This window comes from Neophocaena asiaeorientalis, unplaced genomic scaffold (genome assembly GCF_003031525.2).
Source record: "Neophocaena asiaeorientalis asiaeorientalis breed wild unplaced genomic scaffold, Neophocaena_asiaeorientalis_V1.1 scaffold130, whole genome shotgun sequence".
Lineage (NCBI taxonomy): Eukaryota > Metazoa > Chordata > Mammalia > Artiodactyla > Phocoenidae > Neophocaena > Neophocaena asiaeorientalis.
Genome location: NW_020173397.1, coordinates 2,245,868 through 2,261,256, shown reverse-complemented (window position 1 = coordinate 2,261,256; position 15,389 = coordinate 2,245,868). Strand labels below are relative to the sequence as shown.

The 15,389-nt window shown below is 42.0% G+C and overlaps 1 protein-coding gene across 2 annotated transcripts in view; it reads left to right on the top strand.

Annotated features, from left to right (window-relative positions):
• Positions 1-15,389, top strand: part of ITPR1 (inositol 1,4,5-trisphosphate receptor type 1) — a 324,061-nt gene that overhangs the window by 145,077 nt on the left and 163,595 nt on the right. Inside the window, exons 14-20 of one of the 2 annotated variants that reach the window (XM_024747000.1) lie at positions 2,463-2,562; positions 3,541-3,701; positions 4,222-4,363; positions 8,112-8,270; positions 10,379-10,551; positions 12,279-12,398; positions 13,404-13,598. In XM_024747000.1, coding sequence (XP_024602768.1) covers positions 2,463-2,562; positions 3,541-3,701; positions 4,222-4,363; positions 8,112-8,270; positions 10,379-10,551; positions 12,279-12,398; positions 13,404-13,598 — 1,050 coding nt within the window. Of the gene's footprint in view, positions 1-2,462; positions 2,563-3,540; positions 3,702-4,221; positions 4,364-5,394; positions 5,534-8,111; positions 8,271-10,378; positions 10,552-12,278; positions 12,399-13,403; positions 13,599-15,389 lie in introns of those variants that run through there. The other variant, XM_024747001.1, reaches the window with a different exon arrangement.

The window sequence follows — 15,389 nt, the reverse complement described above, 5'->3', positions numbered from 1 at the left end:
TAAATACCACTTGTAATTTTCAAGACAGTTAAAATGAAGGAAGTTAGAGGATCTACTGAAGAGACGTGCCTGGTTTAATGTGCCCTCCCCCGTGCCCCTTTCCCATGAACTTAGGATGCTGTTGTTTTGAATTCCTCTTAATGCAAATGACTTCCATGCTGTCCTTTCTGCTCTGGTCCCACCAGTGTTTAAAGTTCCAGCTCAAGTTTTCTGTAACAAAAATATTCCATGCCTCCCTGAAGCCTCCTTAATCTCCTCCTCTAAAAGTACTTACCTTGACTGTCTCCCATCTTAAAGCCTTTCTAAGGTATGTCTCCTGTTACTTTCGCTTGTTGTGCGTTCATTTCATCTCACTAATGCGATGATAGATTCCTTAAGAGCAAGTATTCTGTCACTACTTCTTTAAAAGAAAAGCAGATTTGAAAAACATCGTAAAATGATCCATGCACATCATAAAAAGAAACAACAACCAAAATATTTTAAAATCTCACGGAGAGCAAAGAGACAAGTAAAAAATTACATAAAATCTAACCATTCGGAGGTAACTACGACAAACATTTTGGTTTTCTGTAGTTTCAGACACGTCTCTGGGCACACAGATAACCTGTGTATAATTTATCATAAATAAATCATAAGCTTTTTTTTTTTTTTTGGCGGTAAGTGGGCCTCTCACTGTCGTGGCCTCTCCTGTTGCGGAGCACAGGCTCCGGACGCGCAGGCTCAGCGGCCGTGTGCTCCGGACGCGCAGGCTCAGCGGCCATGGCTCACGGGCCCAGCCGCTCCACGGCACGTGGGATCTTCCCAGACCGGGGCACGAACCTGTGTCCCCTGCATCGGCAGGCGGACTGTCAACCACTGCGCCACCAGGGAAGCCCCATAAGCTATTTTTAACATTTTTTCCACTGAACAGTATGTCCTGTACATACTTCCAAGTAAATAAATATCGATTGTAATCATTTTAAAGAACTCTGTACTATTCTGTCTTACATACTATAATTAACTAGCCCATTACTGAGACATTGGGTTGTTTGCAAGATTTTAACTATTATAAATAATGCTTTGTTGAACATCTTTCTGCCTCATTTTGCACCTGTGCTGTCATCTCTTAAGAAATATAAAAATGAGATTGCTAGATGAGAAGGTAGATACATTTTACATGTTATACGAAGTGCCAGACTCTCTTCCAGAGTTTAACCTGTTGACACGCTTACCATGAGTGTGTAGAACTCATTTCTCTAAGCTCTGTAAGCTCTCTAAGCTCTAAGTGCTGGGTTGTATCAGTTTCCAGGATCTTTGGGATATGATACAATAAAATGATATATTGTTTTAATTTGTATAAATTGAGGAAGTTGAATATGTACTTGGATGTTTATTGGTCATTTATGTTTCTTTATTAAATTACTGGTTTGCGTACGTGTTCCATTTTCATTTCCAATATTCATGATGTTTGTCTTACGGATTTTTAAGATCTCTCTATGTATGTGGATTAATACCCTTTTATACTATATATTAATCTTTTATTTTCCCAGGTTGTCATTTTTCTTTCAGTTTTGTTCATGATGGTTTTTAAACTTTTTTCTACTTTTGCTGTATGGAAATGTAAAATTTAAACTATGTAATAAGATGTATCCATCTTTTGCTTCTGAAATTTGGAAATCTTGTGTTTTGTTATGTGCTTCAAAAGGCTTTCCCTCTCACAAGATTGTTAAATTTTTACTCACATTTTCTTCCAGGCATTTTATGGTTTTATTTTTTGCTATATGGATCCATATGAAAATTTCAATTACTGCTTTATCTCTCATGATAAGCACTAGTAGGTCCTCAGTAAATACTTCTTGTTACTGTCTCGTGTTCGGTTTGTTCGGAGATAGTCATTCACAGTGTATAATTTTATACACGCATACCTCAGAAATACTGTGGGTTCAGTTCCAGACTATCGCAATAAAGCGAATAGCACGACAAAGCAAGTCACACAAATCTGGGGGTTTCACACTGCATATGAAAGTCACGTGTACAGTACACTGTTATCTGTTCAGTGTGCAATAGCATTATGTCTTAAAAAACAATGTACCTATTTAATTTAAAAATACTTTATTGCCAAAATGGAACCTGTAGACTTGCATGATGAACAAACCTTTGATTTGTTAAAAAAACAAAAAAACGGGGTCTGTTAAGGGCAATAGAGCCAAACATAATAGAATGAGGTGTGGCTGCATTTAGAAATACAGCACGACACAATCACCTTAGAGTGGTTATGAATGGTTTGCCACTGTAGATCTGTCAAAGTGTATCTTGGACCAGAACCGTTGGCTCTTAAGTTTATGCTGTCCAGTGTGTATAGCGGAAAACCATTTTGGTATCCTTTTTTTATTCTTATAGGATGTATTCTAGGGCAGTGGCTGTAGAGAGCCTAAATAGCCCTGTCCCTAAAATCCTTTTTCTTTTATTTTCTTTTCCTTTAGAAACTCGTATGTCCGGCTCAGACACCTGTGTACTAATACCTGGGTTCACAGCACAAATATCCCCATTGACAAGGAAGAAGAAAAACCCGTGATGCTAAAAGTAAGTCCCCTTACTTGGCTGCTTCCCTCGGTCTCGTGCTCCCAATAAAAGGGCTCCTTTGAGGGCAGATGGAGGCGTATGCAGGTCTGAAGTTGTGCTGTGGTGGCGGACAAACTTGAATGTGATGAAAGAATTCTGTCCAAGGGACCTGGCTAAAGCAAGCCCAGGGCTTTTGAAATAATTAGACCCTTTTATTTTATTCCATAGCTTCTGCCCTAAAGGTTGAGCAATTGTCTGGATTTCATATCTGTCTGAAGGCTGATTTTGGCTGGGGGAATGTTTGCTTGTGCCTTGACATACATCACATACCTAGTTGATTTCACCCAATCTTTATTATTTCTTTATTTCTCTTTGTGTTTAAATGTGTACTTTCATTTCTTGAAAGTCCTTCCAACCTCTTTAATTTCTCTCCCTGAAGCCCACCTCTCCTTTCTCACCTTGTTCAGGATCAGAGAGCATAAATACACAGACGTAGGGTTTTTCTTTTTAAAAAATGGAATTATGCTCTCGCATAATATTTTTTGGTGATGGGGAAGATTATTGGAATTTTTTCTTCTACTTTAATGAACATTTTCAGGTATATAGAAAAGCTAGAAGATCGGTGCAGGGTCTACCCTTATAATACTCTCAGAAACAAGAATTACCATTTTGTACATTTGATTTTTTTCCCTATGTATTTATAAGTGTGTTTTTAAATTACAAAAGTCTCAGATGCTCCCTGTAACAAATGAAGCTATAAAAGCATAGTACTGCCCCATTTCCTGCCTTACTTTTCTCCACAATACCAACCTCTAGAGGTAACAGCTGTTGATGATTTGGGGTACATCTTTCCAGGTGTTTTTCTATGTCCATTCATTTGAACCACAAGAGAGCTCTAGGCTTTTTGGATTGCCCCATGTCCCATAAATACAGTGTTTGATTAACGTCTTACCCTCTCAGTCTAAGAGGCTGTTCCACAAAGACCATCTTGCTTTTCAGATTGGAACCTCTCCCGTGAAGGAGGACAAAGAAGCATTTGCCATAGTTCCAGTCTCTCCTGCTGAGGTTCGGGACCTGGACTTTGCCAACGATGCCAGCAAGGTGCTGGGCTCCATAGCTGGGAAGCTGGAGAAGGGCACCATCACCCAGAATGAAAGAAGGTGAAGGCTCCTTGCCAGAACCGGACATGCTCATCTTCACCCCCTGTGGGTTTTTGAAATCCCTCGCGGAGAGAGAGGGTGTTTGGAAGAGCTCAGTGCGAGAGCAGCAGGCCTTAGCATTTGTGGGTGGCTTCAACTTGTGGTTTTCAGGAAATAGTTACTTTTGCTTTCACTGTTCTGAAAGTCTCTACACTTGTAAATATCTCCTTCTTTCTCTGTTGCCCTGTCTCCAACTTGGTCTCTGGGACTATCTTACTGAATGTCAGGGGTTGAGGTTACTCTGAGATAAGATGTAATGTCTAATATTTTGTGAAGGTGATAATGTTTTTGTGGACAACTAGGTATTGTCTCTATTTCGCTCTTATTGGTAATTGGCCTCAACTGACAAGTTCAAGGAAACTGGGAGAATGGGTTTGCTTCTACTTAACTGGTTCCTTCGGCCTGAAGGCTTCTAAGGTGAAGCTTTCAGCCTGTCGCACGTCGAACACGTCCCATTTCTAATAGCTTTTTTCCTCCTAAGATCTGTAACCAAGCTGCTGGAAGACTTGGTTTACTTTGTCACTGGTGGAACTAATTCCGGTCAAGATGTTCTTGAAGTGGTCTTCTCTAAGCCCAACAGAGAACGGCAGAAGCTGATGAGAGAACAGAATATTCTCAAGCAGGTCAGTAAGTGGTGACATATTGGGTTGGCTTTATAAGAAATCAGTGGTATCACTGCTCTTACAGAGGGATGTGAATGATTTCCACCTCGCAGGCTTGATCCATTGACTTTAAAAAAAAAAAAAATAGACTTAATTTTTTAGAGTGGTTTTAAGTTCCCAGCAAAAGTGAGTGGAAAGTACAGAGAGTCCCTGGGTACCTCATACCACATCCACAGCCTTCCCTGTTATTAGCATCCCCACCAGAGAGGTACGTTTGTTATAGCTGATGAACCTACACTGACACATCATAATTGTCCAAAGTCTATAGTTTACATTACGGTTCACTCTTGGTGTTGTACATGCTATGGGTTTGAACAGATGTATAATCACATGTATCCATTATTATCACGTCGTACAGAGTAGTTTCATTGCCCTAAAAATCCTCTGTGCTCTGCCTATTTGTCCCTCCCTGTCCCCCAACCCTTTGCAAGCAACCACTGATCTTTTTTTTTAACATCTTTTTTGGAGTATAATTGCTTTACAGTGGTGTGTTAGTTTCTGCTATATAACAAAGTGAATCAGCCATACATATACATATATCCCCACATCTCCTCCCTCTTGCGTCTCCCTCCCACCCTTCCTATCCCACCCCTCTAGGTGGACACAAAGCACCGAGCTGATCTCCCTGTGCTATGCGGCTGCTTCCCACTAGCTATTTTTACATTTGATAGTGTATATATGTCCATGCCGCTCTCTCACTTTGTCCCAGCTTACCCTCCCCCCCCCGTGTCCTCAATTCCTTTCTCTATATCTGCGTCTTTATTCCTGTCCTGCCCCTGGGTTCTTCAGAACCATTTTTTCTTTTTAGATTACATATATATGTGTTAGCATATGGTATTTGTTTTTCTCTTTTTGACTTAACTTCACTCTGTATGAGATGGTTTGCTTCTACTTAACTGGTTCCTTCGGCCTGAAGGCTTCTAAGGTGAAGCTTTCAGCCTGTCGCACGTCGAACACGTCCCATTTCTAATAGCTTTTTTCCTCCTAAGATCTGTAACCAAGCTGCTGGAAGACTTGGTTTACTTTGTCACTGGTGGAACTAATTCCGGTCAAGATGTTCTTGAAGTGGTCTTCTCTAAGCCCAACAGAGAACGGCAGAAGCTGATGAGAGAACAGAATATTCTCAAGCAGGTCAGTAAGTGGTGACATATTGGGTTGGCTTTATAAGAAATCAGTGGTATCACTGCTCTTACAGAGGGATGTGAATGATTTCCACCTCGCAGGCTTGATCCATTGACTTTAAAAAAAAAAAAAATAGACTTAATTTTTTAGAGTGGTTTTAAGTTCCCAGCAAAAGTGAGTGGAAAGTACAGAGAGTCCCTGGGTACCTCATACCACATCCACAGCCTTCCCTGTTATTAGCATCCCCACCAGAGAGGTACGTTTGTTATAGCTGATGAACCTACACTGACACATCATAATTGTCCAAAGTCTATAGTTTACATTACGGTTCACTCTTGGTGTTGTACATGCTATGGGTTTGAACAGATGTATAATCACATGTATCCATTATTATCACGTCGTACAGAGTAGTTTCATTGCCCTAAAAATCCTCTGTGCTCTGCCTATTTGTCCCTCCCTGTCCCCCAACCCTTTGCAAGCAACCACTGATCTTTTTTTTTAACATCTTTTTTGGAGTATAATTGCTTTACAGTGGTGTGTTAGTTTCTGCTATATAACAAAGTGAATCAGCCATACATATACATATATCCCCACATCTCCTCCCTCTTGCGTCTCCCTCCCACCCTTCCTATCCCACCCCTCTAGGTGGACACAAAGCACCGAGCTGATCTCCCTGTGCTATGCGGCTGCTTCCCACTAGCTATTTTTACATTTGATAGTGTATATATGTCCATGCCGCTCTCTCACTTTGTCCCAGCTTACCCTCCCCCCCCCGTGTCCTCAATTCCTTTCTCTATATCTGCGTCTTTATTCCTGTCCTGCCCCTGGGTTCTTCAGAACCATTTTTTCTTTTTAGATTACATATATATGTGTTAGCATATGGTATTTGTTTTTCTCTTTTTGACTTAACTTCACTCTGTATGAGACTCTAGGTTCATCCACCTCACTGCAAATAACTCAATTTCGTTTCTTTTTATGGCTGAGTAATATTCCATTGTATATATGTGCCACATCTTCCTTATCCATTCATCTCTTGATGGACACTTAGGTTGCTTCCATGTCCTGGCTATTGTAAATAGAGCTACAATGAACACTGTGGTACATGACTCTTTATGAATTATGGTTTTCTCGGGGTATATACCCAGTAGTGGGGTTGCTGGGTCATATGGTAGTTCTATTTTTAGTTTTTTAAGGAACCTCCATACTCTTCTCCATAGTGGCTGTATCAGTTTACATTCCCACCAACAGTGCAAGAAGGTTCCCTTTTCTCCACACCCTCTGCAGCATTTATTGTTTGTAGATCTTTTGATGATGGCCCATTGATCTTTTTATTGTCTTTATAGTTTTGCCTTTTCCAGAATGTCCTATAGTTAGAATCTTACTGTATGTATCTTTTTCAGATTTTACTTCTTTCACTTAGTAAAATGCATTCAAGTTTCCTGCATCTTTTCATGGTTTGATAGTTCAGTTGATGGTTAACACACTTGTTGAATATCAGCCGTGTGAGAATTTACCTGTTAGGAACCCCAACAAGAATTCAGTTGACAACTTTATTTCCCTCACAAATAATATCAATATCCTTAAGGTTATTTCATGTATCTGGGAGATTTGGAGTATATGATAAACTCAGAAGGCCTGTAGAGGCTCTTCTGGGGACCATCATAAGTCACCAAAAAATCTTCCTGTGAATGAAGAATGAGTAGAAAATAAAATGAACTCACAGAAAATACAGAGATGATGTAATTTGGTATAAAGTTAAATAAACTGGGGTAGAAATAAATTAGAGGGAGAAAAGTGACAAGTCCGGGGTACATGAAGTACATGGAAATGTATGCCATACAGTTCTCTAAAGCTGTTGGAGGCTGGGCCACTAGAGCCAAAAGAAAAATGTGTTAGTTACAAGTCCCATAGTTCTCCCTAGGAACTTGGATTTGAGAATCCTTTCTCCTTTTGGACTGTGACAGACGATATTTATTAATACTCCATCCTGTTTCAGCAAGGGTTTAAAGTCCCAGAATAGATTATGCCCTGCTGTTTGATGTGGTAGCTGCCAAATAAGACCTCTGGCTTAATGCCCATGCTCTTTTCCACAATCGTGATTCCTAGAGGGTCTGAAACTGTGGAGGAGCCTTCGTTGAGCACTTGTGTGAGCACTGCACTTATGACCTGACACTTGCTATCTACTTTAATCCTTACAACACCCTTGTGAGCTAGGTATTACTCTCTCCATATTACTGCTGAGAAAACTGAAGGTTACCTTGACCATGATCTGTACCTGTAGGAAAGTAATAAAGATGTGTAATTTCAACCTAGAATCTGCTGATTCCAGAGTCTGTGCTCTCAGACACTGCTTGAAACACTGCATTTTCAAGTATTTGAGGACCACTTAGGTCCAGGAGGACTGAATTCAGGGAGGAGCCAGTCCCAATTGATGGAATGAATGCAGTTTTCAGGTTCATGACTGTTTGCGTAGAGAGATTTTCCTATATAGTTTAGCCACCCTTGAGGTTATATTACTTCCAAAGGGAAGGTTAGCCCTTAAAACAGTAGGTGATGGCAGTTCTTATTCTTTTCTTTCTGCAAACAGATCTTCAAGTTGTTACAGGCCCCATTCACAGACTGTGGTGACGGCCCGATGCTACGTCTGGAGGAGCTGGGGGACCAGCGGCATGCACCCTTCAGACACATCTGCCGCCTCTGCTACAGGGTCCTGAGACACTCCCAGCAGGACTACAGGAAGAACCAGGTTGGGATTAAGGACCAATGGGAAGTGAGGGGCAGCTTCCTCCCTGAAGTTCATGTACTTCCGTCAATGAGTTTTAGGTGTCACATGTATGTTTATTTAATGGCCAGGTAGTAGTTCATTGTTAAGTTTGCTCTCAGAAAGGAAACACAGATTTGTTTCGCAAGCCTGGGAAGATACATTACAGACTTGAGAAGGATACCTGAAAATTCCCCTTCTACAGCCACCTTTGAATGAGATTTCTTTTTCTTGACATTGGTATTACATATACGGTACTTCTCATGGCACATTCCCGTAAGACTGAAGGGCACACTGATTCCATGTGCTTGTATTGAAGATGGAGTGCAATCTTCTCTTCCTGTCCCATCCATCTCCTCCATCTCTGCTGGTAACTTTCTCTTTGTTTTGGTTGTGTCTCATGTTTTATGACATTCTAAGTCATCAACTGTGTGATGACAGTAAACACACTCACAGCCAATATATTCTCTCCGTGAATTAGATGTTTTAACCTCTGTGAGGGTTCCTAACACTTGGAGATTCTGAGGAAACACTGTATCAGTAGTTCTTAACTGGGAGTAAGTTTTCCCTCAGGGGACATATGGAAATGTCTGGAGACCCTACTGAGTGTCGTGAGTTGGGGATGCTACTGGCATCTAGGGGACAGAGGCCACGGATGCCGTTAACATCCAGCCATGCACGGCACAGCCCCCCTGCAGCAAAGAATTTTGCGGCCCAAGAAGTCAGTAGGTAGTGCTGAGGTTGAGAAAGCCTGCGCTCCATAAACTCCTGTAGGTGCCCAGAGTGCTGCTTATCGTAACTGCAACTCCAGTCCCTGCCTTGTGTTACAAAAGGTTTTGTTTCTAAACTTTGAATGCCCCTACATCTGGCCTTTAAATTTAAAACTGTTCTCTGTAGTTAAAGTTTTTTGTGTGTCGTCATAAATATAGAGTTGATCCTAAGCAGTGCTCTAAAACGGTAGATGTAACTTTGTTAGCTAGTATTTCTAAACCTTTCACTTTGCCTTTGCTACTGTTTAAATATAAAACATCACAGACCCGTGATGCTATGTTTGTTAGTTTTACGGTCGCTATAAATCTACCTCCGGTGCATGAATACCATACACATACCGTACTAGGGCCAAAGTGATTTTATTCTCTTCCAATGAGGATACATTAGAGTCTGTAGTGTGTGCCAGGACATTTTGCTTGTACATGAGGGGACTAAACCAGTCCCTCTTGCTGCAACTCTGGATGTCTTTGCTTGGTTGCTTATGGACCCTGTGCCAGCTGGCAGTAGTATATCCCTGGGGGCTGATGAATTCCCGAACATGCATCCTTATTGAGTGAGGGCTGAAAGGTGGCCCATGTCTGCTGTGTTCATCCTGAGTCACTTTTAGAATTTTGGAATTAATGAAAACAAATTATACCAAGTTTGAAGGGCCGTTTGAACTTTGAGCAAGCAAATAGTCTGTTTTGGGCAGGAAAAATGTCTTTGAATAGCAACAAACAAATATTCATAAGAGACTTCCTGGAGTTCTTAAATATTTCTATGGAACGTCATGTCTGATCCCAAAAAGCCAGGGGTGTTTTCATATTTCTACGAATATAATTGACTGGCTTACATATTCCTAACTTGTTTCTGCTACCCACTGACTTTAAAAATGTATTTTCACCCCAGATAAGGAAAACGCCATGGGGTAGCATTGTTCTAAATATCCAGGTAGGCTTGACTGTGTTTATTCAGCAACACAGAGCAGTGAGGCACAGTTAAATCCTCTTCAATTAGTAATAAAATCAGAGCTGAAAAACAACTTTTGACCTTTCGAAAAATAAGTCACTACACTAAAATTTATACAGTGGACTTAATACAAATGCCTATCTGTAAATACAGGATATTTTACTTAATTACATCTGTGTGGCAGGTTTAGTAAAAATAAAGGATGCAAGGGAGTTTGCAGCTGTTGCCCTGGATTAGAAAGTTGTGGAAAGATGCTCTGTGATTTCCTTCATGGGTGGTGATGCTCCTCGGGGGCCACTGCCCCCTCCCTTACTTCCAGCCGCATCCCATTGTCTCCAGTCCTCCCCACTCACCTCGCTTTCCTTCCTTCGAAGGAGTACATAGCCAAGCAGTTTGGCTTCATGCAGAAGCAGATAGGCTATGATGTGCTGGCTGAAGACACCATCACTGCCCTGCTCCACAATAATCGGAAACTCCTGGAAAAACACATCACTGCGGCAGAGATCGACACGTTCGTCAGTCTGGTGCGAAAGAACAGGGAGCCCAGGTGAGGCGGGGGCGGGGTTGATAGGCGGAAGGTGTCTTTGCATTTCCGATGCAGGCACTGAGCGGGTCATAGTGCTTTTTCCTGGATTTCCTTTGTTTGGGGCTGTTAGGGACAGGTGTTTTTTTTTACCATTAGTATTTTTTTTTTTTTGCGGTACGTGAGCCTCTCACTGTTGTGGCCTCTCCCGTTGCGGAGCGCAGGCTCAGCGGCCATGGCTCACAGGCCCAGCCGCTCCGCGGCATGTGGGATCTTCCTGGACCGGGGCACGAACCTGTGTCCCCTGCATCGGCAGGCAGACTCTCAACCACTGCGCCACCAGGGACGCCCGGTCTCTCTATATTTTTCCCATCTTTCTTGGAGTCTCATTGCCTTCCAATGGTGTGTTAGTTTCTGCTTTGTAACAAAGTGAATCAGTTATCCATATACATATATCCCCATATCCCTTCCGTCTTGCGTCTCCCTCCCTCCCGCCCTCCCTATCCCACCCCTCCAGGCGGTCACAAAGCACTGAGCTGATCTCCCTGTGCTATGCGGCTGCTTCCCACTAGCTACGGGTTTTGATTGGGCAGGTTTTGACAGACTCTTTGATGAGTAGTGGAAAGAGCTTAGTATGGGAATGAGACCAGGGTAGAATCCTAGCTGCAGCATTTACCAGCTGGGTGACCTTGAGCTTTAACGTCCTCATCTGCTAGATGGGTCATTGTGAAAATTAAATGAGAATAAATACATGTGAAGTGCCTGGCACTTAGTAGGTGCACAGTAAATGACAACTGTCGGCCCCTCATTCACTTCATAGCACCCCGTGGTGATCAGTTAGAACTGCCCCAAATATCATCAGTTAGGGTTTTGCACACATAGTTGTTACTTGAGTGTTTTCATTTACATTAGTGAATTCTATCAATTCTGTTGCATTCGTACAGATCTCCCCCTCCACCTACGCTCTCTTCCCTCTTTTTTTCTCCTTCTAATTAATTGAGATCCACACCATTTCAGGTGAAGTGGGAAATAGTTTACAATGTGCGTATCATGAACGGTGACACTGGAGAGCTGAAAGTGTTCTTATAAAAACGACTGCCCCCACCCATAAAGTAACATTTTATGGGCCATTCTCATGTGCCAGTGAGTGAGCTAAGTAAGCACTTTGCATGAATTAGCTCATTTAATCCTCAGAAGAACTCTCTGAGGTTCTATATCAGCCTTTTTTGTCGATGAGAAAACTGAACCACAGTGAGGTTAAGTAATTCCCCCCAAGTAACAGTACATATCAGAACGTAGTGGGTAAGAACCAGAACCAGGGTTCTGATTTGGGCCTCAAGCATCAGAGCCTTGCCCCTCACCACTCTGGATACCCTGCATCCTAACCATGTCTTCCTTATGTGAACTTCTTACTTGGTGGTTCCTTCTGTTCATTTTTACCTTGTCAGCTCTTCCTCACAATAGTCACTGCCATCCTTCCTCTTTTGCTTTTCTTTCTTTGCTCTCCCTCCCTTCCTCTCTCCCTCCCTCCCTCCCTCCCTCCCTTCCATCTATCTATCCATCCATCCTTCCTTTCCTCTAGTGTCTGGGTTTCTGGGCGTTCCATGGATGCTGACGCTAAAACCCAAAGCGTCTCTGACTTGTGTTAAAGGTAGGCTGGGTCAGTTCTCTTGAGGGAGAGCCAGGCTCCCAGAGCCCAACCCCTGCTCTGTGTACAGAAACTGTTTTATTTGGTTTCTCTTTCTCGATAGATTCTTAGATTACCTCTCTGATCTCTGCGTGTCCATGAACAAATCCATTCCGGTGACCCAGGAACTGATATGTAAAGCTGTGCTGAATCCAACCAACGCTGACATTCTGATTGAGACCAAGTGAGTGAGGTCTGCGGGTTTAAGATAAAGAGAGATGAGGACGGGATTTAGGTGGAGAATGTGTGGCTCAGTGGATGTCTGTGCTCATAGGTAATGAAACCCAGCTGCCTGATTTCTGAAGTCAGGTTGGCTGGCTATTGATCGTCCTCTTGCAAAGGTCTTGATCAGAGGAATTTTCAAGTTTGCTTTTGGTGTGGGCTCCTCTGCATGGTGGTGTCACATACTTTGACAGTAATGTGAGCTCACCAGGGAACATTTCACACACCCTTGGTTTAATTTTAAGAGTTTAAAATTCTCTAATTATGATCATCCGTTTTAAGTTTTAAAGGAGGTAATTCATTATTAAGTCATTGTAGGGAAGAGCTTGTTAACTCATCACTGTTCAAAAAGGGTTCATTGGTCCACAGAAGTTTTGGTAATAGTAGCAATTCATTTTTAGCAGGGGAGCAGTTTTCCTGAGAAGCATAGTGCCAGTAATATTTAAATGTTAAAGACAATGTTTAAAAGAAGTTTATTTAAAAAACACTAAATTATGCTCTAAACTAGTGATTTTTTTTTTTTTTGTTTCTCATGCATAGCTTAATTTTGGGCTTGGGCTAATTCCGGCTTTCTCATCCTTGGCCTTTTGATGTTTGGGGCCACGTAGTTCTTTGCTGTGGGTTCTGTCCTCTGCATTGTAGGATGTGTAGCAGCCTCCCTGCTTCTACCTGCTAGGTGCCGACAGTACCCCTCCCATTTGGTTGGGACAACCAAAAATGTCTCCAGACATTGCTAAATGTACCCTGGGAGACACAGGCACCCTGGCGGAGAACCCCTGGGCTGAAGTGTATGAAGACGTTGATGTTTGGTTCTTTGTGACTCTGCCGGTGGGAGAAGTAAAGTGGCTTTTTCTGTGTGTGTCTTTGTGCTGGAAGCGCAGCTCGAGTTCAACGCATTAATACAGTTGATCCGTGATGAGCAAGGACTTCAGACATAATGAGTGTCCCCCCTCCTCTTATTTTCTAGGTTGGTACTCTCTCGTTTCGAATTTGAAGGTGTTTCTACTGGAGAGAACGCTCTGGAGGCAGGAGAGGATGAGGAAGAGGTGTGGCTGTTTTGGAGGGACAGCACCAAAGAGGTTCGCAGTAAGAGTGTGAGGGAACTGGCGCAGGACGCTAAGGAGGGGCAGAAAGAAGACCGAGACGTCCTCAGCTACTACAGGTGCGAGGGCGGCATGGGTGTCCTCTGATGAGATCGTCCGTCAGAAAGACGGATGTGTACTTCAGGAGTTTGTAGAGTGTAAGGTTTCATTGGTACTTAGATATGACGTTGCTACCTGGGTGTGGCTCCGTCGAAAGAAGGCTGAGTGTTTGCATCAGCCCTCAGTTACAGTTGATCCCTACGTAGCATGGCACATGACATGGATATATCTTGTAGTAGTTAAGAGTCAGGCTGCAGGGTCACCTCTCTACATAGTAGCTTTTAGACTTTGGTCAAGTTTTTCACCTCTTTATGTCCCAGTCTCTTTATCTGTAAAATAGAGACAATAGTTACAACGTCATAGAACTTTTGCAGACAGAGCTAGGAAATATGTGTGTCTGTACACACATCTGTCCACGTAGACACACACATATCTATTTCTATATCGACCTATATAAATGTAATAAAAATCATGAGTTCACATCAGTACTTCCAATTCTGTTCCAACACCGTAGCGTTATTCTAGCCTCCACCCTTCGGTATTCGTAACTCGTTCCTCTGACAGCGAGAACCTGGCTGGCACTGTCCCCGCCGTGTCGCTCAGTCTGCATCGCTGCCGGTCACCTCCTCCATCCCAGCGTCACCTCGGTCCCAGCTCTGAGATCTGCTGACTCAGTAAATACTTTTAAAATAAAACAAGAGGGAAGGAGAGATGAGGAAGTGCTTACAGCATTTTTTAATAGAAATAAATAAAACTTCGCAATTACAATGCCCTTTGTTACCTCCTGTATTCTTTCTCTCCGTTCATGCAGATGGTGTGTGACCTTCCACACTCTTTGTGTGTTTATATTTTACATTTCTGTACATTCATAAATAATACATAGTATTTTGTTGATTCTTAAAATTTTATATAAATGGTTCCAGAGTCTGAGTTCCGTTCTGAAATCTGCCTTATTTCTTCATATTGTTTCTGAAGTGGATTCATGCTAACGGTGGTAGGTCCATTTCTTGCCTTTAGACTGCTGAATGCTATTCCATTTTATTACTGTGCCACATTTTCATTGCTCTTTGATATTTAGTATATGCCACAATTTAGTTTTTCATGTCGGGAAATATCCTTGTTCAAATTTGTGCATATGTGTAGGAGTTTCCATTCTATACCAGGGAATTACGAGATTGGGGGGTATGCACATTTTAAACTGACCAACCAATCCTAAATTGACTATTTTGGTGTCCATTCCCACCAAAAGGGAACTCTTGTTTCCCTTTGTCTTTGCTATCTCTGAATACTGTGATGCTTTTTAAATTTTTGTTAATCTTACGAGCATGAAATAGAACATAGGTTAATCCTCATTTCACTGATATCTAGTGCGGTTGAGAATATTTCCAACTCATGATTATTGGTAATAAATAGGGTTTTAAAGTCAGAAGCTGGAATTTGCCACTGTGGAACCTCATGGCTTTCTTATTTCACATTATGGGTATGGTTACTCTTTTAATGTTTGCTATGTCTTCTGCTGACAGTGAATGAGGAAGAGTGTTTCAGTGGTCAGATTTGGAAGTTAACAGAGATCATGTGTAATTAGGTGAGGAAGAAACTGTAACATTTTGAGGAGCCCCCTATTTCTTCTACCATGTTTTTCACATGTGTGTAAAAGTCAAAGAGGAGAGCTCTATGGGATAAGACGCTGAAAGTATCATAAAATTTCTAAGCAGACTCAGTAAGGGTCTGAAACCTTTACCATTTCCTATGCGGTCTTTCATGTGCTGCATAAAAGCAGAACTAAAGAAACAGGCAACCGTTTTCAGCCT